Genomic DNA, 27,294 nt, shown 5'->3' with positions numbered 1-27,294 from the left:
ACACACGCACACACGACTCAGGCGTGTGGGTATAATATAATATAATGCGTGTGCCGTGATGACGTGCTCTCTCATGCGTGTGTAAAACATTGTATAATATTTTTATGATTACGATTTGCCTACCGTTGTTGTGCGCTGTTTGATGTTCACTGGACGAAAACGCGAATGCCGCGGCGAACAACGTTGCTATAGGGACCGCGGCGAGTTTTCCGGCTAAACAGTAAAATAAACCGTGGCCGACGCGGCGGCGGTCTAGGAGGGGGCCCGTTTATTTGGCGGGCCGCGGGCGGGCTCACTGCAGTGCACACACATGAGCACAGTAGCGTCTCTTGTACCTACACTTGAGCCGTCCACAGTGGACAGTCCACTACGCGCTCAACGCAGCCCTGTCGAAGGAATGCGACTGTCCGAGTTCAGGTACACCCTGGTGCTGGTCGTCCAGCTGGCGCTGCTCGCCGTCGACCTGTTGTTCAACACGTTCATCCACCGGTACTTGGCCAACACGGGCATTTCGATTTTGCTCTTCGTGTGAGGATGACGAAAATATTATATTGTTCATGTGAAATGTAATATTTTAAGTTTAATTACGTTAATCGATTTTGTCGTTTCGTGTGTTTTATCGCAATATTTTAGGCTGCAAGACATAGGTCAACTGGTCGCCATCGCCGTGTTGCTCATCACGTTCTTCCAGACCAATATATTCCAGGTGACACATAATCGAATAATATATATCGCTAATAGTGCTGGTAATGATAAAATTAACCATAAAACCCAAAAATGTTTTTATGCTCTGAAAATTCAATACAATGCATTCACACTTTTTTTTTATTTTAAATAAGTTTAGAATATATTTTTATTGAATTTAATTAAAAATTGTTCAACCTTGCAGGGCAAAACAATTTCAAATCTACGCATGAAATTTTTACATGAAAAAGTTATTCTCATTTAATTTTCCATCACTATACACACATAATCAAAGGTGTTCCCATAGGGTATACTACATAATATGTCATATATACCTACGACGTATACTCTCAAGATTTTTTTTTTCAATATTATCGGTGTACATATGCTTATTATGCTCTCAATCATAATCGATGGTACATTATGCCATTATAATACAATATTTGTAAAGATTGACGAAGTGCACGTCATATAAAGAAGATATATAAAAAATCTGATTTAATTTTTTTCCATATCATTGAAACGCTCTTTACTGGCTTTACTCGAATAAACCATAAGAAAAATAATTTTATTGTATTTAATGTTTATATTTGATGATATATTGATATATTATAGTATATTCCCAAAAATAATTATGGGAACACCTGCACGTAATATCGATTTGTATGTCGTACGAAACCGTTCCAAAAATTACGACTAATAATATTCGATTAGGTTAGTCCTTAACAGTTACTTTTATAAGCAAAATTATTATAATTACAATTAAAAACAGATTTAGTGATAAATTTCATAAAAACCTCAATATGCTTTAGGATAGTGGTATTTTGATTGCTATCAACCACGAGATATTTTTTATTTGATTTTATACAAAATTATATTTTTCTATCATTTTATTTGTGTATTTATATTTTATATTTTATTATGGCGTATTAAGTAAGTGGGCGGTACCTAGGCCACAACGTTTTTTTTTTAAATAATTGTTGGCGGTCCATCGTCCATCGTTCATACAACTAAAATGCAAAATAAAACTTCAAATTTTTATTCAAAATATATGAAACGTAAACGATGTTATGAAACGCGAGTATCGCATATAGCTTAGGAAAATAACATGCAAAATATTACGAAGTGCGTCGAAATCCCGCCTTACAACTATTGTTTAACTTACTCGAGGGAGCACGTGAAATATGTATTATAGTCATATTTTTGTAATATTCCTCTGCAGGCCGGTTTCATTGTGTTACTGTTCAACGAGTTCCGGTCGACTATCATCACCGGCGTCGGTTATTTTATACTAACCCTGTTCGTGCAGGTGTGGACTCTGACGAACCGTTTCAAAGGGCAGGTGTACTTCTACTGGCCGGACGGACTTTACGTGGTTTTTGTTCTCCACAAGTTCAGTAAGTTATTTAACCATATCAAAAAAAAAAAAAAAAAACGCCAACATGGTGATAATTTATTATTATTACAATCTACTCAGTTTTTTGAAAAGCTTCAAAACCATCCGATCAAATAATATTTGGTCCACATAGTTTATATAATAGATAGGTTAGGTTCAGATATGAGATAGGTGTTCAGTGAATACGTTGTCTCGTTGTCAGTGAACTTTTTGTTTACGTAAACATAAAATCACAAATTCACAACTACCTACTTTATCTTGCCAGGTACCCAGGCAATTAATTTAAATTTTAAGTAAACAAATTACAAACGCTATACGCTACATTCTCAAGCAGTATTTACTTTTAAAATAACATATTTTTTCCTTTTTAGATAAAGTGGACATGTAATATTTCCGGTTATTGAGTACCACCCACATCATATTTTTGGCCCTAGTATAGAACTAAATCTTGGCCCCTTTTAAGTAACAATTAATTTTGAAACGTTTTTCTAAAATAAGTAATTATTTGCATAAACGCCGGGCTCTAAGTACCATAAGTCCTACTGAACCCCTCCCTTATGGGGGCCCTAGGTACCATACAAAATTATTTTATTTGTCAAGATTACATTAATACAAAGACTTTTATTATTTGTATAATTTGTACAGTAGAAATAAACTATCTACTATTATAAATAATATAACAATATTTGAGTGTTTTAAGGTTTCCAGTACTATATGATTATTAAAATAATTTTAAATTAATTAAAAATATATATTACATATATAATTTTAATTTTATGATCGGCCAGAAATGGTTGGAAATCAAATTTAATAAATAAACATTACTCAGGTAATCATCTAGATTCTAGACCAACGGTCGGCAACTGGCAGACTGCGGTCCGAATCCGGACCGTGGAACACAGAGAGCCTCCGGACAGTTGACATGTCTTAACATTTTTTCTTCATATTACTATTATAAAAACATAAAGATTTGGCAAACATTTTTTTCACCAAACCTCATTTATTTATTATTTTAATCTTACGGACTCCAATAGAAATTACTTGCCAACCCCTGATCTAGACTATAGCATATTAGAATATAGTTAAGGTAGTAGTAGTCAGTAAGTATAAAATACAATTTGAGATGACAATTATTGTGATATAGAAACAATGCTGATATCATGTATGCCATGGTACTAATTAGTTAGGTACTTAGTACCTATAATTTTGTTTAAAGTATTATAAATTAAAAATAACATTTATTTAACAATATGATTACAGCTTCATGCTTGCATTACTACTTGTACAAAAGAACGGCTCTATGTATATCAGATCCTAAATTTTACACCGATGAATGGATTAACCATCGTATAAATCAAGAATCAGATCAGAGAAGTCCTAAGTATTGATAAATGATGAAATTGGATGTATGTAGTATGTTGTTAAGATAGAAATTTATAATAAAGTATGATACAATATCAATCATAGATGGTTGGCAGCTAATCAAAATCACATCAATTTACTCATATGGTAATAACTTTTAATTATAAATTTTATTATTGTTGCCAATGTCATAGGTTAGGTTGAGAAATAGAAATAAAAAGATAACTTTCAAAAGAAAATTAACTTTCACAACAATTCTGATGTTTATTAAAATACATAAATAAAATAAATAAATAAATACATAAATAAATAATAATAATAAATATAAATTTTAAATACATCATAATTTTTTATAAATAAAATAATTTGATCTCTTTATTTCTTTTAAATAAATATGTTTATTATACTTTTTAGTCTTGATTGGTAAGCACAATCAGTACTAATAATTTATAAATTAAGATTTTTTAGTTCTATCGTTGGGCTTATAAAATATGGTTGGTAAAATGGTAAAAAGTAATAAGTATTCAAACCATATAAATCGAATACATGATGTACACAATATATTTTATGGGAATACTACTGGACTAACATATATGGTCAACTTTACCACTCAAAAATAATTTATAATAAATTATATAGTCAATTCCTTATTAAAATAAAAAGTCTACCTTAAAATTTTTAAGAGAAAAAGTGCAGATAAATACTTTTGTTAAAATAGAATCATAAAAACATAATTATTCACAAACATTTGTTGTATTTTTGTTAAAATAAAAATCACTTATCAGAGAAAAATGATCTGATGGATAAGTCATAGAGGGTACTCTATTTTCACCAATGTCTATTTCTTTTGGCATGTCTAATATGTTACTAACAGTTAATTTATGTTTAGTGTAAAACATGTAATCAATGGTATGCATAACTTCGCCTTCACCTCCCCGAATCTTCCAAGAGGTATACAGCGGCTCTGAGCCAGACAACTTATATGCACTATCTAGTGGTAAATAAGAACAACTGCACATGGTACTGTAAACTGGTTCTGTAGGTTCTGCATTGAAATCACCACAGACAATTGTTGGACGGTCAGCAGCATGGGAAGATATAAATTGTAACAAATCTTTTCCTTGTTCGTTTCGCAAGGTGGATAGTAATGCTCCTTTTCGAGCTTTTAGATGAGTTGTGGAAACACATAATTCTTTTTGTGTACTTTTATCTTTAAGTACCAATAGTAATGACACCTTAAAAATGTACAGTATTAATTAATATACTTGAAAAGTTGCTATTTTTAAATATTTGTTTTTTACCTGATTGCTGTGCACTGTCCATACTTGCAGTACTTTATCGTGTTTTTCTAGTAAATCAAACTTATCATTTTTGTAAAATATTGCGCAACCATCAGGTCCATTATTATCATTTATATACACACATGGTGAATCTGGTTTAGGTACAAATAGACCACTATAAGATTGCGTAGCTAGAGCTCTGCTAAGAAAATCAAAATGATCAACTTCCTGCATAAAAAAAAAAAAAAATAATAATTAGTTTTATGCATTTAATTTTGTTATTTCTTAATATTACCTGTAAACAAATAATATCGGGATTATGTCTTAGAATTTCTTCAAGCATGTGACATCTTCTATGTTTCCATTCTAAGGCTTCTAAAGGACAACTGTCAAACCTATCGTTATTCTGTCCAAGTGCTGAAATAAAATTTGTAAAAGAATTACTGTTGATAATTATTATAATAATGATAAAATAAGAAAAATTTCAAACTATTAATCATATAAGTACCTTGTGACAAAATGTTCCATTGAAGTATTCTTACAGGATTCCCTTCAATACTTTCTGGGTCTACACAAATATATTTTTAAATTAAAAAGTAATTGTTTGTTAAAGGCAATAATATTATTTTGAATTATTCAATCACACATTTAGATAAGAAAATTAGTTTTTTTAAGTGTAATCCCAATAATGATAATAATATCATACAGCTATATTTATCTATTAAAATTGTATGCAACTACCTAGGTATTAGAATAATATAATTTTTTAATAAAAAATATGGATTTTATTTTATTTTGATTACATTTAAATTGAAATAGTTGGTTTAGATAATTCAATAGAAGTATGTAAATTATTTTGTTTTAACTGTTTTTATCTTACTCATTAACTAATCATTAACAACATGGAAAAAAAACTAAAAATAGCTTATGTTTATAACAACAATTTAACATGAAATATTACTTTAGTAAGTAGTAAATACTAAATACTAGCACAAAATTGAATTGCTAATACATACTATGATATAGGAATAATATAAGTTAAAGGCAATTATAATATTATTTAATAGCATGTAAAACCAACCATATGGGATTGTCGAAAATGTTCTTTTTATGAGTTGTGAGTTAGACCATTGATTATTTTGAGCACGGCAATATTCGAGTAATTGTTGACAGGTCACAAGATTGTCAAAGTTTAGATCTTTGTCTTGGGTATCTTCATTGTCAATTTTCACACTAGATGTAAAACTTCCCATCCTGTAATAGTTTATTAATAATGAATATAAATAAAATATGTTTAATATAAATTTGGTGATCACCTATTTAATTATATTTACTTAAAGGTAATTTATCAAATTGAGTTTAGAAAAAAAAAATGGTCTACAGGTTATACAATTGTTTCTATGGAATCAATATACTTCTAGTCTATAGCCTACTACAATATTAATAAACAATTGTGTGGTAAGGCATTTTTAATGGAAAAGGTATAATATGTTATATATGCACTTGGAATAAAATATATATTTTGTTACTATACACATACCAAACTATAAACAAAAAATATTTCCAAAAATATATATAATTTTCTGTAGAAGACAAAATAAAAAAAATGAGCAAAATTTACAATCTAATTATGAAAGAATCCCTGTGGTACCTAAAACCACAGTTACTGTAGACAATAGACATATTTGGCTAATATTAGGCGATTGATGTCAGTCGTTTAGTCGTTACTTGTTTGGGGGCATCATAAGCATCTGCAAAGCGGACTCTTACCAAATATATTTTAACATAGTCGTTGCTCTCGTCTTGACAGACGCTTTAGACCCATCACCGTTAATGCTAGAGGAACAGAATTTCTTTGGCCCCAGTTTTCGTGGCGGCACGAGGGCGGTGGTGCGTACAATCGGTCTAATCATCGTGTACGAGTTTCAAACGTAAAAAATTACAAATTGTTTTCACCTACCTACGATGACTACTGACCCAGCGACATATCGGAAAAAATGAAAAATGTAAGTTTATGTCTCGGAACCCAAAGCCATGGGGCCGTAAATACCGAATACGTACAATGTTTCTTGTGTGAAATTCTCTGCGCACCGCAAGTAGTACATAGTGTCAGAACGCAAACGGCCAAATATCCGCTATTCGGTAGGACAACACTTTCCCCCTAGGGGGGAGTGTGTGTGCGCGCGCGCGCACCGTTTCAAGTGTGTCGAGAATAATAATGTCAAAATATAATATAACGCAATAATAATAATAATATAGTGTAGTAACGACGAGCAAAAACAAACAATCGACAACGTGAAAAAACCGTCCGCATAGAATGTCAATAAAATAAAAACGGGGAAGTAACGAGACAACGTTATCACGTCACGGTGATAACGTCGTCATCGGACGGCGCGCCAGCCGCGGAACAACCTACGACATAATAATGGTATTATAACACAAATATATATATATATACAAAGGTAGATAGGTACCTATACAATACAACATTATACGGGTTATGAACTCCGCCAGGCTGACGCCGCGAACGGTATCAGCTGCCGAGGTAATTGTTAACAAATAATTTGTTGTCAAGCCGGTAACCGCGACCTATCCAAACGCGTCGAACGAGAACAGTCGGAACAGGTCCTGGACGTAGATGAGTCGCGGAACAGCTGTAGGCAGCAATATTGCTACGGGCCAACGACTTTGTCCACAGCTGGTTGATAACAATTTTAGCGTAATTTTTAACAAGCAATGCTTGTTTTTGCATAGTATTATTAAATTATTTTCGACATTAGTTTAAATGAATTCGTAGCTGATATATTATATTTTTTATTTTGAACAGTGGAGGAATCTATTGTGGGTTAGTCAATATTTCAAATCAGATTTTACATAATATAGCTAGAGTATAATATATAGACATTATAGATTAAATTTGAACATTATTTAAGATATTTCAGGGAGGAAGCTTATTATCATATTAAATACTTTTTTTTTTTTTTTTTTTTATTGTTTAAGCATCAACTGCAAGGTTATTAGCTTTACTATTATTACATTTTTACATTTTACATTTTAGGTTCTACATTTTACGGTATTATAAGTTATTGGACTTTTAAAATGTATTAGTTTTTCATAATCTACATCACCTTCAATAGCTGTACTTACAAGTATATTGTATACATTAGTGAATTTATATCACTGGATAAGTTTGTTTTACACCATTTCACGAACTCAATAACAATTCTTGACGATGAGTATTTCCCTATTTTTGAAAGCATAACTTAAGAAGTACCTATGGCCTATTTTTAAATGATGGTTTACGCTATACGCTGTAATACGAAATTCGTTTTAGGTGGTATATAAATATACAATATTATTATTAAACATATATAGCGACAACGAGTAACGACTAATTTGGGACATTATTTTATTAATTATTCTACTTCCTCTTTTATAGGTATCTAATCTCGAGTATTATCCGATTAGCTTTGATGTTTTTTCAACGGGCTGTAACAATAATAGTTTATGTTTATCAGCATTGTGTCCAAGCCCAAATTAAGGGGGGGGGGGCACGTTGCAGGGGATAATTGATTTTAGTTGCCCACATCTCATTCAACAAAAATATTGTTTTTAATACACTCATTACAAAGAAATTTCAAAAATAAAATAAAAAATGTCCAAGAAAAATTACTGAAATGATAAATTTATATATCAACAAGACATAAAGTTAATGATTATTTTAGTGAAAATGCGAGTTGAGAACTATTTCAATGTATTATCCTTATGTAGATTATAGGTATAGTTGAAGGGGCTAATGTAAGTTACCACATGAGATATAGCAGGTAAAAATTACCCCTAAAATGCATACGTAAATTTCTACACAAAAAAATAATATACTAGGTAGTACGTAAATTCCCACATGGAAAATAATATACTAGTTCTTTTAATATACATCTAAAGTAATATTATAAACATCATTATTAAAGATATATTATGTTAATTACTACACGAATAAAAATTATAATTTTATAACATTATTTTTTTAAAGTTGTATTCAGATATTTTGTTTTTGATATAATTTCGTTTTCTTCGTTTTTTTTTACTTATTTGTTGAGGTTAGGAAAACAGATGTTTTTAGTCCCAAAAAAAATTTTCAAGGTATAAAAATACAAAATAGTAACAATTGTATAAAATTATAGTGTTAAAATAATGATTACCTACTGGTATATAAGCACAGAATATTCATTGGTTTAAGACATATTTTAATATGCGTTCATGTATACGAATTAATATAAATCTTTAAAAAAAAATAACAAATACAGCCAGTGAGGGGCCATGGCCCTTATGCCTCCCCCCGGACATGTCACTGTTTGTGACCCAATGTCTCTTTAATCCGAGTATATAATATAGTTTATAAGATTATATATTGTTACAACACTTAAAACCATAGTATCCAATTATTTTTTCAAATATTTGTATAATTATTATGTTTTGATTTTTAAAAAATTAAAGAACGTTACCTATGTAAAGGTTAAGAACCATAAGATGCACGATCATTATATAATAAAGACGAAGTTCACGTTTTTGTTGATGTATTAAAATATCATATTATGTGATATCTGTGCGATACGAAAAAAGACCAAATTATTAATGCCCCGATTATAGTGATTACCTATATAAGTTCTCTACGTTTTAGATTCAAAAAGAAGTGATGAATGTATTGATTTTACAATGATGTGTGTTTTTTTTTTTTGTGTCTGTATACACCATAACTAGTCGAAATAATGCTTCGATTTTAAACTTTGGGGGTGGTTTCCGATGCACAAGTGAATATCCTTGGTGCATTATAGAGGTCAAAAATAAACATTTTCCAACAGTTTTCAAAAAAATCGAGAAAAACAAAAAAAAAATTACAGAAAAACGGGAATTTTTAAGTGAAATCAGTCTTAGACAAAATCGATTTTGATTTTTGATGTAACTTTAAAACGAATGACCATTGATACATGAAATTTTCACCGAATGTTTATATAAGTATTAAATACAAGATTCCTTATGAGTTGTTCTTATTGTAGCTAAACAAAATTAAAAATCTCAAGCCACAATTTTTTTTATAAGCGTTTATAGTTCAAATTTTTACGAAATATGTCGAAAACGCGAAAATTTGCAAGTAATTTTGAAGTTGAAAAATCATAAAATTTTTTGTGTTTATAACTAAGGATTAAAGATATAACACTAAGTTTTACTTCAAATAGCTATAGAGCAAACGTCAAAGCGTCGTTATAGGAAAAATTTTAAGTGCGTTTGAATTTTAAATTTTTACGAAATAGCGTAACGATAACGATTTATCCTCAAACGATTTTAATAATACATTTAATAGATTGCGAGAAAGGAAAAGTTTATTGGTGAAAATATTTAAACTTTAATGACTGCCAAATATTGAACCTACAATTATTTATTAATAAATAAAAATATATGTGAGATTATCTACATTTTTATCACATTATTAGATTCTGAACGGAGTGATGAATGTATTGATTTTACAATGATGTATGTTTTTTTTTTGTGTGTCTGTCTACAGCATAACTAGTCGAAATAATGCTTCAATTTCAAACTTTGGGGGTGGTTTCCGATGTAAAAGTGAATATCTTTGGTGCATTGTAGAGGTCAAAAGTAAACATTTTCCAACAGTTTTCAAAAAAATCGAGAAAAACAAAAAAAAAATGACAGAAAAACTGGAATTTTTACGCAAAAACAGTTTTCGACCAAATTGATTTTTTTATATGGTTGTAATTCAAAAACTAATCACTGTAAATACTTTTTTTTTGAAGTGTCGGTAAAAAAAATGTTGGACGACCTTAAAAACTTGAAAATTTAATACAAGGTTCCTTATAAGTTGTTCTTATTGTAGCTAAAAAAAATTAAAATTCGTTAGTCACAATTTTTTTTTATAAGCGTTTATAGTTCAAATTTTTACGAAATATGTCGAAAACGCGAAAATTTGCAAGTAATTTTAAAGTTTAAAAATCATAAAATTTTTTCTGTTTATAACTAAGAATTAAAAATATAACACTAAGTTTTCCATAAGTTTTCCTTAAAATAGCTATAGAGAAAACTCGAAGCGTCGTTATAGGAAAAATTTTAAGTGCGTTTGAATTTTAAATTTTTACGAAATAGCGTAACGATAACGATTTATCCTCAAACGATTTTAAACATTTGTTATTATTCGAAAAGTATGAGTCGTAGATACTTGAAAATTTTATCAGTTAATTAGATTGGCATTTTCTTTACATGATATAATTTTCAAAATATTTTGACTTTTTTGAGATATTTAACACGACAACTGAAATTTTCAATTTTTCTAAAAAATTTTTTGAAGTGTCGATAAAATTTTTTTGGCCCTATCAAAATACTTGAAAATTTAATACAAAGTTCCTCATAAGTTATTCTTATAGTGAATAAATAATTGTAAGAATACATAGGCACAATTTTTTTTATTAGCATTTGAAGTTCAAATATTGACAAAAATTCGTCAAAACTATGAATATATTTTTTTTTGAGTTTGTCATTACGTTTTGGGGCAGTAAAAATGCTTCGACTTTTAACTTCAGTACCTTGTTAAAGCAGAAAGTGAATCTAGTTGATACTTTGGGGGATCAAAAGTAAAAAATTCTTAATATTTTTCTAAATAATCGGGATAAACAAACTAAAAATTAACGGAAAAACAGGAAATTTTATGTACAATCAGTTTTCGACAAAATCGATTTTGATTTTTGATGTAACTTTAAAACGAATGACCATTGATACATGAAATTTTCACCGAATGTTTATATAAGTATATTCTATCCACCATAAAATTTTTAAAAAATTTTGACTTAAGTTGAACTATTCATAGGTATATGCAATTTTCAATCATTATTAGTTTTTTTTAAATTAAAATCGATAAAAATTTATTTTTTAGGTAGAAAATCTTGAAAATTGAATACAAGGCTCTTAACATATTGTTACAATTTTTTTTTATAAGCATTAAAATTTTGAATTTTGACAAAATACGTAAAAATCGCAAAAATTCTCAAATTGTTTTAAGCTAGAAATTCATGAAAAATGTTCTTTTTAAATCTAAGATTTGAAAATTTAATACAAGATTCCTTACAAATTTGTCAATCATTATCACAAAAAAAATGTCCACCGGAAATTCAAATTAAATTTTTATTAGCATTTGAATTTCAAATATTGACAAAAATTCGTCAAATTCATGAATATTTGCGAATTATTTTGTAGTTCAAAATTCATAATATTGTTTGTATTAAATCTCAGGTTATTAAATTCAACACTAAGTTTTCCATAAGTTTTGCTTCAAATAGCTATAGAGAAAATTTGAAGCGTCATTATAGGAAAAATGTTTTGAGCGTTTGAGTTTTAAATTTTTATGAAATCGCGTAATGATAACGATTTATCCTCAAACCAGGTATTCGTATATCTATGATAATATAAGGTATTATGAATTATGATAACTACATGCAATGTTTTTGGAAAAATTGATTAACCATGCCTTATGCAAAATGCGCCCTAATTGAAAAATAAAATATTTGTTTCAAAATAGAATACATGACAATATTTAAATATAATATATCCTAGACTGACAAATCATCTCCGTTCAGAATCGTTTTTCATATACAATGACACCTATCATTGCATTCAAATCTAACCTACCCTAGTCAGAGGTCCACCCCACCACCTAATGTGCAGCAGAGTGATACCCACTTTCCCGCTTTTTTTTTGTTTTATAATTTAATACATTAATAGTCACGATTATTACAAATCTATATCTGCAGTTCTTCACCTAGTAATTGTCGACAGTCTCCTTTTGTCGAGTGCGCTCATCTGAAAGGTGTCGGAGTATTTTGTCGGTTCCACGGCCGGGCATGCCGTTAGACAGTGGTCCAAGTCCATGGCTGCAACGTTTTCGGACATGGCACGCGTAAAATATAATTAATATAATAATTAAATACAATTAAATCGGAGAACGTTTCGACAGTGTGCAGTGTGTGCGTGTGAAAGTAGCCACCGAGTATGGAGTATTGACGAAACAGCTAAACGAGTATTTTGTTTTTTTTTTTTTAAATCCCGACTATAGGTCGCGCCCGAACCGTCCGGTTGTCGGTAGGTATATCATGTTAAATGTTATATTGTGAATACGAAAGCTGTAAACTCCGCGGAAGACTCGCGTTCTCCGCCCACGCCGTCTCTTTATATTTTATACAGGCGCCGCGGATTCGACACAGTTATGCAAATATGCGGCTTAACGCGGATTTTTACTATTCATTTTTTTTTTTTTTTTTTTTACTCGTCCATTCTAGTCGCGTGATGTTTTTTTTTTTTTTTTTGTTCGCGTTTTCTCTTCTCTCGCCCGTGCACGCTGACAAACTAGTCACAATGCGCGCGTGTACCCATAACATAACATTGTATTGGTATACGCGTTTACAAAATTATAATATTATTATCGTACACGCGCACCGCAATGCCTATAACGTTGACTTGTACCTATTTACGTCACGCGGTCTGAACCTAAATGTATATATAATATTATACACATTGTATACGTATCCTCCACCCGTATTGTAAAAATAATAGTAATAATAATATATACAATGTAATGAAAATAATAATAATAAGACGTGTCAAATAATAATATAATATTATGCGGCGTGTACGCGTATACCAGAATAGTACCACCGCATATATAGGTAATACACGCAGCCTCCTCGTCGCCGTATCAAAGATGTCAATCTACTGATTCTTCTTCGTTCGCGGAGACAAACGAAGGTTGTACAATGGGGTTATTACTCATTATAATAATAATAATAATAATAATAATAATAATAATAATATTACACGGTCGCGCGTGCGGCGGATTACGCGCCCCCGCTGGTGAGTATAGGTTCATATAATATTGTTGTCATTGTGCGCTAGTCCCGTGGTGACCGTCTCGTTATGGGATTTCCACCTACGTCTCACAGCGAACCTGCAGTATCTACCTACTATATTAGGCTCTTCGCCACCGCGAGACATATTGATATGTTAATATTGTTAATTGTAAATGTACAATAAATATTATAATTTATTATATCAATGAATGACGATACGTTGTGCGATATACACGTGTACAACTATACGGATAGGATACGTAATTACAAATATATTCTTATAATCTATATCCATATACTTCTATACTATTATATGAATAAGAGTTTGGTGGAAAGATGACGAAACTATTGTGATTTTTATCACGGCAATTCAATTGTTTATTTTTTAATTAATCTACTAAATGTATGCCTATGGACCTATAGTACTCGCAAAGAATGTGAATTTTTATTGGTGAAAGACTTTTCAAAATCGGTTCAGTAGTTCCAAATATTACCCTCCACAATGTCATCTAACAAATCCTCTTTATGTAATAAGTATATAGATATAGATTAAATATTATTGTAATGTTGCTATTGGTTTCAAATATATGGTTGTGAATTATTTATAACTATTCATTATTGTTTTTGCAATATTCTGATATTCATCAACATGTTTTCGCTTCATTAGGTTATCACGATTAACTTGATTAAACTTCTCAAAAGAAAACCAATTATTAGCCACTTTACGCGAGAAGCAAAGAGATTGTGTTCTATTAGAGAAAATGAAACAAATGCCAATAGGGGCAATAGGGCAACCAATAATTCACCCATTGGTATTTTGGGTGATTTCTCCGGAGGCGTCTAACATTTAATGAATATAATAAATAAATAAAAATAAAAATAGTAAATTGTAAAATAAATGATAATACTAATATTTAAGACTTTTTTTTCGAAGTTGGAGGGTGTCCAGACATGGAAGACACCCCCTCCCTTCCCCCCAAAAATACGACACTGAATTCACCACAGTCTTCTTTTTGGTGTAAAGAAATGTCCGAATTTAGGTATAACACTTCAATCAAATCTCGTTTCTCGTTTTTTTGAATAAAATGTCTTATAATTTAATTTTTGTCAAAACACATAAATTCAGTAATTAAAATAAAAAACATATTCAGGAGGGGGGGGGGGCTCAAGCCCTTGCGGATAATTATTGATATTAATAATTTGTCGTATCTCGTATTATATTATGTCTGGTTAAAAAAAAAATGAAAAGATTTTTGGAGCATTTTTTGTGGATAGAAACTTGAAAATTGAACCTTTTTTATGATGATCTCATATGCATAATTTGAATTAAGAAGTTGAAATTCGTCCATTTCAAAAAGTGCAATTCGCTGCTTCTCTAGTTTGAAGTTTCAACATCAACGTACATGAAAAATATATTGCTGAAAATGAATATTCTATTATTTGTTTGTAGTAAGAAGTTTTGGTTCACTATTCCTTAATCAATAATCATAGACAGCGACATTGTGTGCCTGTTATAATAAGGCATATTAATGATATAGGAAGATTAAGGAAGATATTTTTAAAATAAATATACCTTTATAATTTTAAAAGTATTATCTACATAATATACTTAGCATTTCTGTCATTTTCTATAAATGCCTATAAATTATAATTTATATATTGTAACATACTAACATATACCTACAAAATATACCATATTTTAAAGTTATTTTTTGAGGGGGCTTAGCCCCTCAAGCCCTGCTCTTGTTATATTTGTTGCACTGCAACGTGATTATTTCGTTCAATTGTATAACAACTCATTTAAGATACTAAGAAATGTTCATAAACTTTGAATAGTTATATTATACACGCATATATATCATATGTGGCTACAGATTGCTGTGATATTATACCAGACGTAATTATAGCAGTGAGGAACTGAGAACATTTTAAACACATAGCAAAGTATGGCACGACATTACCATTGATAGGCTGTGACTGTTGTAAGTACTAAATAGTGTAATGGATCCCATGGTTTTGCTTACACTAAGCTTTTATGGAGATAATAGCTCTACGCTCTACTCTTCGCCCACTTAATTTTTTAGATACTAACAAATAAATCTAATAAAATGTTAGCATCCTAATTGTCCCCCTATTTATCTTTCAATAGTTAATCTAATCATATTCTGATTTTTAGAATTTTAGTGAATAGGTATACTATAAAGACGTATAACACTAGTCACTTACTATAAAATCACTTATCATAAATCTAAAAATGTAAATACAATATACGTCATACGAAGTAGTATATCATTGTGTAGTAAGTAATAAATACGGCTACTTAAAAATTACAAAAAACCGAATTTAAATAAATATATTATTAACGGGAAATAATAGTGGTAAGCATGCTAAGTGAATCATTCTGTGTTACGTACTTGGTCTTTATGTTTCAATATAACATATGTTATTATTATGATTTATAAATATTAAACATCATAGTATTTACCTACAGATAACCCATAATACCTAAACAATGTGCCTACTATCATATACATCATTTTATCAATCCCTGCTTTTAATAATAAAACTATTGATGAACTTATTTATTCCGTTTAATAATACATGTTGTTATAAGAATCAATATATTTTTTAATATATTAAAAAAAGATATTACGTATAACATATGTGAAATCTAAAATATCTGAAAAGTTTATTTATTATACATAGTGATCAATAATATTATCATAAATCAAACTATCAAGTATGTACTGGAGTTTGGAACAATATCAAATATCAATAATTTATATTAACTGATGAAACATATAAATTAAATATAAATATAAAATAATAAAATGTATTACTATAACTTCATACTGTAAATATTAATTTTCAATAATTTATTTATATTTCGAAATTATGTATTGTGTTCCTACAAACGTAAGCAGTTTATACATATATATATTTCAATGATTAATAATAATTATTAACACACAAAGCTATGAAATATAGTAATAGTACCTAGTATTACGTACCTCCAATCTCTTAGCACTACATTTAGAGGGAACTTCATAATAATATATAGTACATAATATTTACATTAGGTAGCTACACGCGCTTTAGTTACTACTCGAATAAAGTACTATACTAATAAAGCATAGGATATAATAATATATTATTATAATTAAAACTGGTACCTATTTTATACTCATAATTCAAAATAATTGTGCAGATTTTCTTCCACAACCTCAATGTTAACTTCTCTTAGAAGATTATGCGTGAAATAATAATGATAAACCTTGATTTTCGTGAAGTTAACAAATATTGACTAGTTTTATTTTTGGCATTAACGACAAATTTATACACGATAAACTAATTCTGATTACTCAGTATCAAGGCAAAACGTTTAACTATTTTAGTATTATTTCTTTAACTTTTCTAATAGTATGTTAAATCAAGGTTCATTTGTTTCATATAGAAATTTAAAACAATAACTATATAAGATATTTTTAGAACAAAAAGATTATACTAGTATTAAGAATAAGTCCCTACCCTTTGGGCTTTGTGTTTACACCTATTTATACAACGTACTACAATTAAAAAATAAGGAAATAATCAAGGAAGTAAATATTATAACTATAACAATTAGTTATAATTTATTTTTTTTGTTAATTGATCATAATCTCGACAACTTCGGTCATAAGTTGCAATTATAATATTATAATTAATCATTTTTATTACCCGTTTTATAAATTAATTAAATAAAATAAAAAACAAACAAATTTTTTAGTCAAATTTTTAGATACTTTAAGTTTAAATATAAATTAACTTTAATTTTTTATTCAGAATTATTTTTAAAATGTGTTGAATATACGTAAACATAAATAAATAGGAAGTACTTACATAAATAATAAACGGGTACATAATAGAAATGTGTTTAAATATTATAATATATGTAATATATTTAATAACTGTGCATGAAATGAAAATTTTATTGTATTATAGTTTAATATAATTACAGCAACATTAATTTTTTTCTATCATAATCCATAAACGTATACTCCACAAATACCTACTAAATAACACTAAATATAATGTATACAAGTGAAATTTAATAATGACAAACTTACTTAATATTTAGTTTATAACTAGTACTCGCCAAACGATTTAAGTCGTATGACGTATAGTTTAACACGTCTTGTACAAAATTAAAATAATGTTCACTCTTTTATTACCAACATGTAGACATGTAGTACTTAAATAAACTGGAAACGAAATTTTATCAACGATGATAACACATTGACTGATACTTGGCTCTTTTTCTACTGATGTACGACTACGAATATATGCCAACTGCCTACAAGACAATTATTACGAGGGTCAATGTATTTGTGTAAGGTTTCAACAAAATTAATTATTTTATTTTCTATAAACATACTAATATACTGCAGTAGAAATGAAACGAAACTATTCGAACGTAAACCCTTATTGCCATTTATGTTAGATTTTAGTATTCTAAACTGATTTTCATAGGCATCATAGCGATATCGAAGATGCTTTTGCTACACCGAAAAAAATATGTTAGAAAATAAAACTGAGCAAACGATTTTTCGTAAAAAATTTGTTTAGCTACCATGCTAGCTGATTTCATTGTTGAATACCAGACACTGGTGTTTGAGTACGTATGTACACTTATTTTTAGTAATAAAATATTTAAAAATAAATCTTATATTATTAAATAAACTATTTATTCTTTGAAATAATGTCATTGCGCTCCTAACTGAGTCCAACCCAAATAATCTTATTGAAAATATGGTATCATTACAACATTATATATTTTATGATTTAAAGTGAACTAAAATATTTATTCTTTTTAAATTAATATTCTTATTTTTAATGACATTATTTAAAAGTAACAATTTTTCAATGTATTGATCTAAAAACTTAGGTTTAATGATAATAATATATAAGAAATTTGGTTTTAAAAAAGTATAAGGACATTTTTTTTATTGAAACAAAACACTTTTAATTTCATAGATCTGTAGAAAAAAAAATCCCATTTTAGAAATATCTCTCTCTCTATATATATATATATAATATATATATATGTATATATGTATGTATATTTATAGGCATACAGACAGATTATCAGATATTATTTATCAGTATAATAGCCAATAGGTATCTATAGGTATTTTTGAAATGCATACTACGATGACACTACATATATTTTTTTGTTTCTTAAATTTAATTATAAAATTGAATATAGACCATATAAACAATAATATTTTAAGTTTAACTTACATAATACGAGATTAAAAATAAAAATAAAAAGTGCTAAAAAGTATTATAGATGAAAATGGTTGGTATAAAAATTAATTATAAGTTATATTTGAGGTTAAAAAAGATTAATTTTTTATCACTTTAATTTAATATTATATTTAAAACACCTATTATTTTTACAATAAAATACATATAGCTACCATACGTCTATACATACCTCTTCAGTATAATTTACATAGGTAATAATAAAAAATATGCTACCTGACGAAAATCTTTTTTATTAACATACCTACCAAATCTTTAATTTTTACAGTAAATACCGAATATATCACATATAAAACATGAGCAGGTACATACACTAACCTAAGTAGGTACCTATATACACGGCTATACCTATAGGTATATTATAATTAATAAAAATAAATTAAAAGTACTTTAACGCGATAACGATGATATTTAGATGTTTTAGAAATTCCAAACTTAAATAATGATTCATGAATGTTGTCTTATATTAAATAGGTATTTAGAAATTATGGACAATATTATAAAACATTATAGCATAAAGTGCTAGAGTTTAATATTAAATTCATGGAAATAATTATTAAAAAGATTATCAGATTGGAATGAGACATTGGTATTTAATAATATTTTTAATAATTTTAATAATTTCCAGTTAGCGTAATTCAATTCAATTATTTTTTAGAAAAATAAATATTTTACGTCGCGTAAAAAAATACATGTCGCTTAAAGTGCTCAAATCTAAAATAATATCATAAGATATTTATATTGAAACTTATATAGATATTTACCAAATGTTTTAAATAATTTATTATCACACAGTATCTATACCCTATATGGTACAAATAGTTTTATTATTTTCACATTAAAATCTATATTATTAATGATCACCTATATTTAATGAAATCATAAACTAAATATTAAACCTTAAAAAATGGAATCAGCACAAAATACACGTAATTAAAATATTATTTTTGTGTATGTAACAATTAATATAACAATATTCTTTATTTCTTCAAGCAAAAAGTCAACTATATTATGGTAAATAATTATGATAAATATTTTTCAAACTTACCTAACTAAGTATAAAAGTAATTCTCTTGGTGGTTCATATGGTTGGCCTGGTCTTAGTCCTAATTCAACACTTCTTGCTTGTAAACGTCTTCTTGCAGCTGGCGATGTCATTAAGCTAACACTGGCAAGAGTTTCGGCTAACTCCAGTGATCTTTTAATTGCGGATAAGTCATAACGACAAGGTTTTTCCATTTTGTCTTTATATTCACGATAAATAAAAAAGGATATTTTTCAAAATTATAGTTCTAAAAAGAAGATTATAATCATTGTTTTACTCACAAAATGAATATCAAAGTGACGAACAAAAGCAATTATGAACCGGCGGGTCCGGTAGTGAGAATAACAACTGTGCGGTTTTCGGGCGCGAGTGAACACTATACTTGATTGATAGTTATTTTCAGTGATAAACAGTAAACATCTAGAAATTATAATTAGGGTAAAAAAAATTAGTATTCAATTGCCGTGGGAAATTGTAAAAAATTAGTCAGTCAAAAAAAAAATTAATAATAATAAAACAATACAGTTTTACTCGTATTACTTATACAACGCGGCTATTTTTCCATCAGTCAGGAAGTCGTACTCACGATAACTGTTGAACGACGGTGTCTCGGCGAAGAGACTTCAATGCCGAGGTCACTACCTGTGGCCGGCCTTCCAATACACAGCTCGCTAGTATACTTTGTGTAACATTCACCGATGTCACGTGACCGATAGTTTTCACTGCTATAATTTCCTTTTTTTACCCACTTGAGCACCTGTACACGAAAAAAAATAATCATTAGGCTAGATAATTTTAATACTCAGCAATCATCAAGTGAATTGAATTCGATCCGAAAAGCACGTTTGTTTATACGTAAGAAAACTTAACAATACATTACTCCAATGATCTGTTTGAATTTTCTGATCATGATGCATAGAATAATATTATAATTGTTTAACTTATTATAAGTAATTATTTCATAATAAATTATGTAAATGGAATTATAATTTAGTTATTTTATTTAACTGAATAAAATCGAAAAGATTGTAATGTCTTAAAAGTTAATTTTACGACAAAAATGGTTGAATAAAAAAAATCTAGTCAATTTTTTATATAACTGCATATATTACTTTGCACTAGTGTACAGATTGACATGTATACGTTCTTAAAAAAAATATCCATATTACAGACGAATAAAATTAATTGACTTGTTTTTACAGTCCTACATAATATAATATGACATATATAAATATAATAGGAGTGCTTAACATTTTAATTTCTAAATCGAGATAAACTTATAAATCATAATTAATAATATATAATTGTACGTATATAATATGATTTAAAATACTATCAAAACTATAAATGAAAAAAATCAAACTGTTATAATTCATGCAGATTATAGGTATAGGGTGTACCTACCTATATTTGTTATATAATAACAGTCTATAGATTCTTAACTCAAGAATATGTAATACATCTTAAGTTATATTTTAAAATGACTTACTATTACAGTTTACAGATACATAGTTAGATAGTTCAACAATATAATTGGGTGATTGTAAACTCCACCGATTTACAGGTAGTCGATTTTAGAATTGGATTTATAGCATGAAAATTCCACCGATACATTTTTTTTTACCTCAAAGCACGTAAATTCCATATGAAAATCACTTTACAACAGCTCTATTAGATATTCAATAATTATTATATTATTAATTTTAATATTGTGTAAAAAAAGATACAAGTATCTGAATATAATATATATAAATAATAAATCTGTACATAAATTATGTAGGTATACGTATTACTTACGTAATGCTAATAATTATAAATTTTTCTATTATTTCTATTTGAATTTTATATGATTTTTTTTTAAATTATTGTATTTCAATACAATAGATATATTATATAATTAGGGCCCGAATTTAAATGTACTCAAAACCATAAATGCTCTAAAAATATCCTCAAAAAATGACCTTAAAAATTGGAAAAATTGACTTGATGCTGCTATGAAAAAACATACCGGTTGAATTTACATTTTTTTTTTTTTGGTAAAATAAACGTACCGGTGGAATTTTCATGAAAAAATGTTTAAAATGGTCGCAATCGGTGGAGTTTACATGCGCCCATATAATTCGAATCAATTGATTGATTAATTTATCAACAAACAATCTTCCTCAATATTTTAAATTTTAAGATTATTTTATGAAAAAAAATTATTACAGATTAATTATACCTAGGTTAAGAGTACCTCTTATTATTTATATCTAGAATAAGTTCGGTTATATTTTACGTTAATAGTTCAATAAATTAAAACTAAATGATAAGGATTATAAGAAAATACTATACGAAGAATAAAATCTGAATACCACGATATTAATGACCTAATCACAAAAAAATTTAAGAAAACGTAAAATGTATGTATATAAATGCGAGTCAATGAAGATTGTCAAATAGAATGTTATATCAGATTATTCCTAAAAATTATAATATACCATGTTGTATTTAAAGCTTTCGATGGAAAATGTAGTAAAAATGTTTTAGAATGTTTAAAAATTATGTTTCATTATTTATTCACACTTTTATCGTTTATTAATCGTATTAGGACGTTGCACAAAAACAAGTATACCTACCTACTGAAGCTATGGAAATAAGGTCACCAGAATATACTGAATGAGAATGGCTAAACAATGAACATTAGGTAAATTATTAAATTTATAGTTGGAATTTTAAAATATAATTTTTATGGTTCATTAAAATTCCCATTTGGCTTAAATATATTTTTTCAGTGTTCAATTTTATGTTATTTAAAAGATAACGATTTAAGTATTTAAGTGTGCTTTGTTAATATAGATTGAACTAATAATGTGATAAACAATTAACTCGAAATAAATTGTCTTGAAAATATATCTATGTGCACATAAGTAATTATGGAGGTAACATAACCTCGTATAATAATCCGTTATCTATTATTAATTATTATGTCTATAAAGACAATTCACATATAGGTACACTACACTTTATATCCAATACAAATTAATTTATGACAGACATTGGTACGATCTTGATTAAAGTGATTGTCCCATGGTCGGTTAGTGCATACAAGTCATTATACTTTAAATATCATGATCATTATTAAGATAAATACCTAAAGGTACAAAAGAAATTGTATAAGAAAGATTATATAGATATAACGAATCGAAAATCGATTGTACTTAATAGACATGATGTATTTGAATAAATCATAAATATTCAAAAGTAGAGCACAATATCTGTAGGCGCACAACTGTCTTCTTATAACAACAAAATAATACATTTATTCGATTATATCCTGTTGAGTGTAGATTGAATGTAGAACATTCACGAAACACTAATACTGATGATGAAATTTTAATATAAGATTTTAGCAAAGCATTTTATTTTGAACATTTTATTAGAGTTTTTTTTATCCTAGTAACATCATTCATTTTTTTAGAAACCATGTTTTTGGCAGTGACTAATAATTATAAAGAGTTCCAACGACAACATTTTCATTAAATTATAATATAATAAATTGGACCATTCTTAACTGAACCCGCAAATTTGCAGGATTACCAAAATAAAACGAATTAAAACGGTATCTTACGCTAAATTATATTTCTGAACGCAATCAGTTTCAAACAAAAAATAATAACTAACTACTGCTGAATACTCGCTATATATTTTTTCAACTGTAAAATACATTTTTTTTTTTAAATTACTTTTTCAAGCATGTAAAAATTAACCAAATTAAGCATAAAATTGAACAAGTAATAGTTATTATCACATGATTGGAAATTAGCATGTTATCATCTATATGTTATTGTGAACTGTTATGATCGTACAATTTTAATAGGTAAAATACCTATAAGTACACAAGTTTTTAATAGTGTCTTTGTAATAAAAAATAAACTTCATAATTTTTTCTACTTAAACGATTGGTTTTTTTCATTTCGTCATCGCTACAATTAATTATACCTATTTACAATTTATAGAATATAATTATACATTTATACAATCAAAAGTTGTGTATTGAGAAAAAAAACATGTTTCCTATCTTGCCTTGCAGTTATTGCAAGATACATCGATGACGTTTACCGACGATAGAAAATGTTTCTTAGAATTTAATTTTATAATAAGATACCTATACATACTGCAAGTACATACTTCAAATGTTTTGAACTACGGCGGCAGCTTCTTTTTCGTTGAATTAACACTAATTGAGAATAAATATTGCCTCGGTATATAATATGTTATGGAAAACGAATTCAAATTTATTTTAATACACATACAGTGTTAATATTTATTTGAAAAATAAATAATTTTACCTAAATTTTCGTAGTATTCAGACAGTTTGAATAAATAATTACTAATTTTAAAACTGTATCGTGTATTTTTTAATGAATTTGATTTCAAAATAACTAATTTAACATTAAACATCATAGTATATTATAACTGTGTCTGCGACCTGCGTGAGTATAATAATGAAGAACCAGAATTTTATTCCATAATCGGCTACTGTACTACCACTTAATATTTACAGATTAAAATCCGTTCTGACGTCTTTGACTCAAGCCTAATTAAAATTAGTATTAAATTGCAGTTATTTATAATAATAATTATATTAATTGTATATACATGTGTTCACGTACTTCTATATCAAATGAGCCATTAATTGTCGACGTTTGTTACAGATATTAGACGACAGTTAGGTTAAGTACGAGTAATGAAGTTGATCGTCGGCCAAACATATCATAGAGAACTGTTTTAGTGCGTTACTGTGGCTGTATTATGATAAAAGAAAATTTAACGTAGAATTTTAACAACTGCATATACTTATAGAGTGGGCACATCCATCCTATTTTACTCGTATTGTATTAATTATTATATTAATATTTAATACTTTAAAGTTTATAATTTTAACTACTATGACATCGCACCATTTATTTTCTCTTTCTGCAAACCCACGCGCTATACACGAAGCAAATTTTCGTTCTGCAGAATCAATAATGTGTTGTTAGCTTTAATAATATTAGAAAAAAATAACCTGTCATGACACCATGTTTTATATGAACATTATATCTGTGTTTGTAATTTTTACACTATATTTTACAACACTAAATTGGTTCTGCTGAACGGAAATTTGCTCACGGTAGGTCAGACAGAGAAGACCAATGATGCAAAACTATTACCTGTTAAACAGTAGTCGATACAAAAATAATTCACAATTATTAGTAATATTAAATTAAGTTAATTAAAGTTTAACAGTCGATTGACCGGTATACGCAGGTAGTACTGGCTAAACTACTAATAGTGTAAACGCTTTTTAGTGCAACTGTCGAGGCAAAAAACTAACAACTTAAAACAGGATTTATGGGATCACCGGTGATGGCGAGCCGATAATGTACGTGCGTATTACATATGATTCATATGATATGAAGACGATTCATAACATAATATATTATTACGTATACATGATCTTGTACACAGTCTGCAGTTTAGTATACGGTAAATGTCATAACAATAACAACATGTCCTGTGTACATCGTATACGTATTTAGTAAACAGTAAATAACATCAAACGAGGTAACTGCGGTATAAACTGAATAATATTAAATATAATATATAATATTGTATACCTACCCCCTGATAATGGTGAAATATCGTGGAAATACGTAAACAACAATGGCGCACAGAGATATTTTAAGAGCACATGCAGTTTTAATTTCAAAAAGTTAGTCCCCCACCCACCCAATTTTTTATTTATAAAAAATATTTTCACTTATTTATAACTGTAGTTTAAGGAAATTAATTATTATAGACTATAGTTTATGTTATAAATGTATAAACTTCCTTATGAAACCTGCAGTAATATATACCCACCTTCTCGAGAACACATGCAGTTGCATTACTTGCTAGCCAGTCTGGGCGCCACCTGTAAACAATACGAAATTTTTTGTGTATATACTATTTTGGACACTGTAATACACGCACACACGTTATATATATGTATACGAACACGTTTATAGCACTTGAAACACTAGAATAATATTTATATTATTAAAAATAGCAGCTATAACAATATGTATAATAATATGTGGCCATATGTCGAACGGCGACGACGAAGACGATGACGTATGGACGGACGACCGAATGTATCTGGACGGACGTACATAATATTATAACGTTTCTTTGGCGGACGAAAGGAAATTATTATTTGTTTGGATTCAAAAACAACAACACATATTATGGAGTAGGCGTCACCTCATCTATATACATAATATATTATACATATATTATAAATAAATAATATGCATAAAATAATGTACAGTAAAATAAACTCGTAAACAGGCGTTCGCTAATATGTACATTGTTGACTCTGAGACCAAGACCGCGATATATTTAATAATATATAATTATTTATGTAAGCTTGCGAGTTGTTTTGAAAAACCGCCAAATATACATTTTTTTTGGTAACGTTTTTTTTTCCACAACCATTACGACCACAGATCTTGCTATTTATTTTTAAAACTATCAGAGATTTTGCGATGAGTCACTCATTATGGTTGATATTATTTATATCATGTCAGACACAGCCGTCCGATACATAATAGCGGCAATACTAAGACGAAATTCATATTTCCGCTAATTAGTAATATTTACTAATCACGTGATTATATCGATATTTCAAACGGTCGCACACAAAACATTTTAGTTCCCGAAAAATCGTTAAGCAGTGAACAATAAAAAATATCACGTAACTTGATATTGGTAAGTAGGATTTGAAATTTTGAAATCGTTTGTAGCTAGTGATTGAATAATTAATTAATAGCTCGTTATTTGTAGCAACTATGTCACGTATAGGTCATATCTTATAGGTATCATAGATAATATGGGACATATGCAATAGATGATACTTTTACTGGTAAACCCTTATTAATCATTTTTCACAAATTTTTGGAAATAATTTTTCTACACAAATACATTATACATATGAGTTAAGTAGAGAATCGCAAAATTTTGGCCCATTTTAGGTACTCTGCTTATCGAAACTGTAAATAGTAAATACATAGGTACTATAATTACTTATTATGAAACCATAATTATGAAAAATGAACTACTCGTTTAAAATTAGATTTTTATTTTTATAATAAAATAAGGTAGGTGCCTATTGAAAAGTATTCGGATTAGGATTATGGAATTAAAAATGTTTAGTTATAATGAAAAAAGTGAAACATTTAAAATTAATGTTTACTTTTAAAGAATCACCTTGTGTTTATTATATTGAATATTTACTTTGTTTAATATGTATAG

General features: G+C 28.2%; 2 protein-coding genes across 10 annotated transcripts; one reads left to right on the top strand and one right to left on the bottom strand.

Moving 5' to 3' along the window:
- Window positions 1–276: 276 nt before the first annotated feature.
- On the top strand, window positions 277–4,729 carry LOC107170976 (transmembrane protein 138). The gene is made up of 5 exons (XM_015521207.2): window positions 277–528; window positions 634–706; window positions 1,907–2,081; window positions 3,341–3,589; window positions 4,332–4,729. The coding sequence occupies exons 1-4, from the start codon at window positions 311–313 to the stop codon at window positions 3,466–3,468; spliced, it is 594 nt and encodes a 197-aa protein (XP_015376693.1). The 5' UTR covers window positions 277–310; the 3' UTR covers window positions 3,469–3,589; window positions 4,332–4,729.
- cu (NADP/NADPH phosphatase nocturnin) lies at window positions 3,682–26,145 on the bottom strand. 9 transcript variants are annotated; one of them, XM_015521200.2, is made up of 10 exons: window positions 26,000–26,145; window positions 25,864–25,915; window positions 20,518–20,734; window positions 20,259–20,397; window positions 19,981–20,176; window positions 5,804–5,976; window positions 5,231–5,290; window positions 5,018–5,139; window positions 4,744–4,950; window positions 3,682–4,677 (listed from the first exon to the last, which is right to left on the bottom strand). In XM_015521200.2, exons 5-10 carry the CDS (start codon window positions 20,169–20,171, stop codon window positions 4,177–4,179), a joined length of 1,254 nt encoding a protein of 417 aa, XP_015376686.1. In that variant the 5' UTR covers window positions 20,172–20,176; window positions 20,259–20,397; window positions 20,518–20,734; window positions 25,864–25,915; window positions 26,000–26,145; the 3' UTR covers window positions 3,682–4,176. The 9 variants fall into 9 exon arrangements, with proteins under 9 accessions (XP_015376686.1, XP_015376684.1, XP_089075588.1 ...); XM_015521198.2 differs by having other exon boundaries at window positions 20,564–20,734; XM_089219462.1 differs by having other exon boundaries at window positions 20,564–20,734; window positions 25,979–26,131.
- Window positions 26,146–27,294: the final 1,149 nt, after the last annotated feature.

Source organism: Diuraphis noxia, unplaced genomic scaffold (genome assembly GCF_037042655.1).
Source record: "Diuraphis noxia isolate RWA-SAM2 unplaced genomic scaffold, SU_Dnox_SAM2 contig0002, whole genome shotgun sequence".
NCBI classification, from domain to species: domain Eukaryota; kingdom Metazoa; phylum Arthropoda; class Insecta; order Hemiptera; family Aphididae; genus Diuraphis; species Diuraphis noxia.
This window is presented reverse-complemented; position numbering and strand designations above follow the sequence as displayed.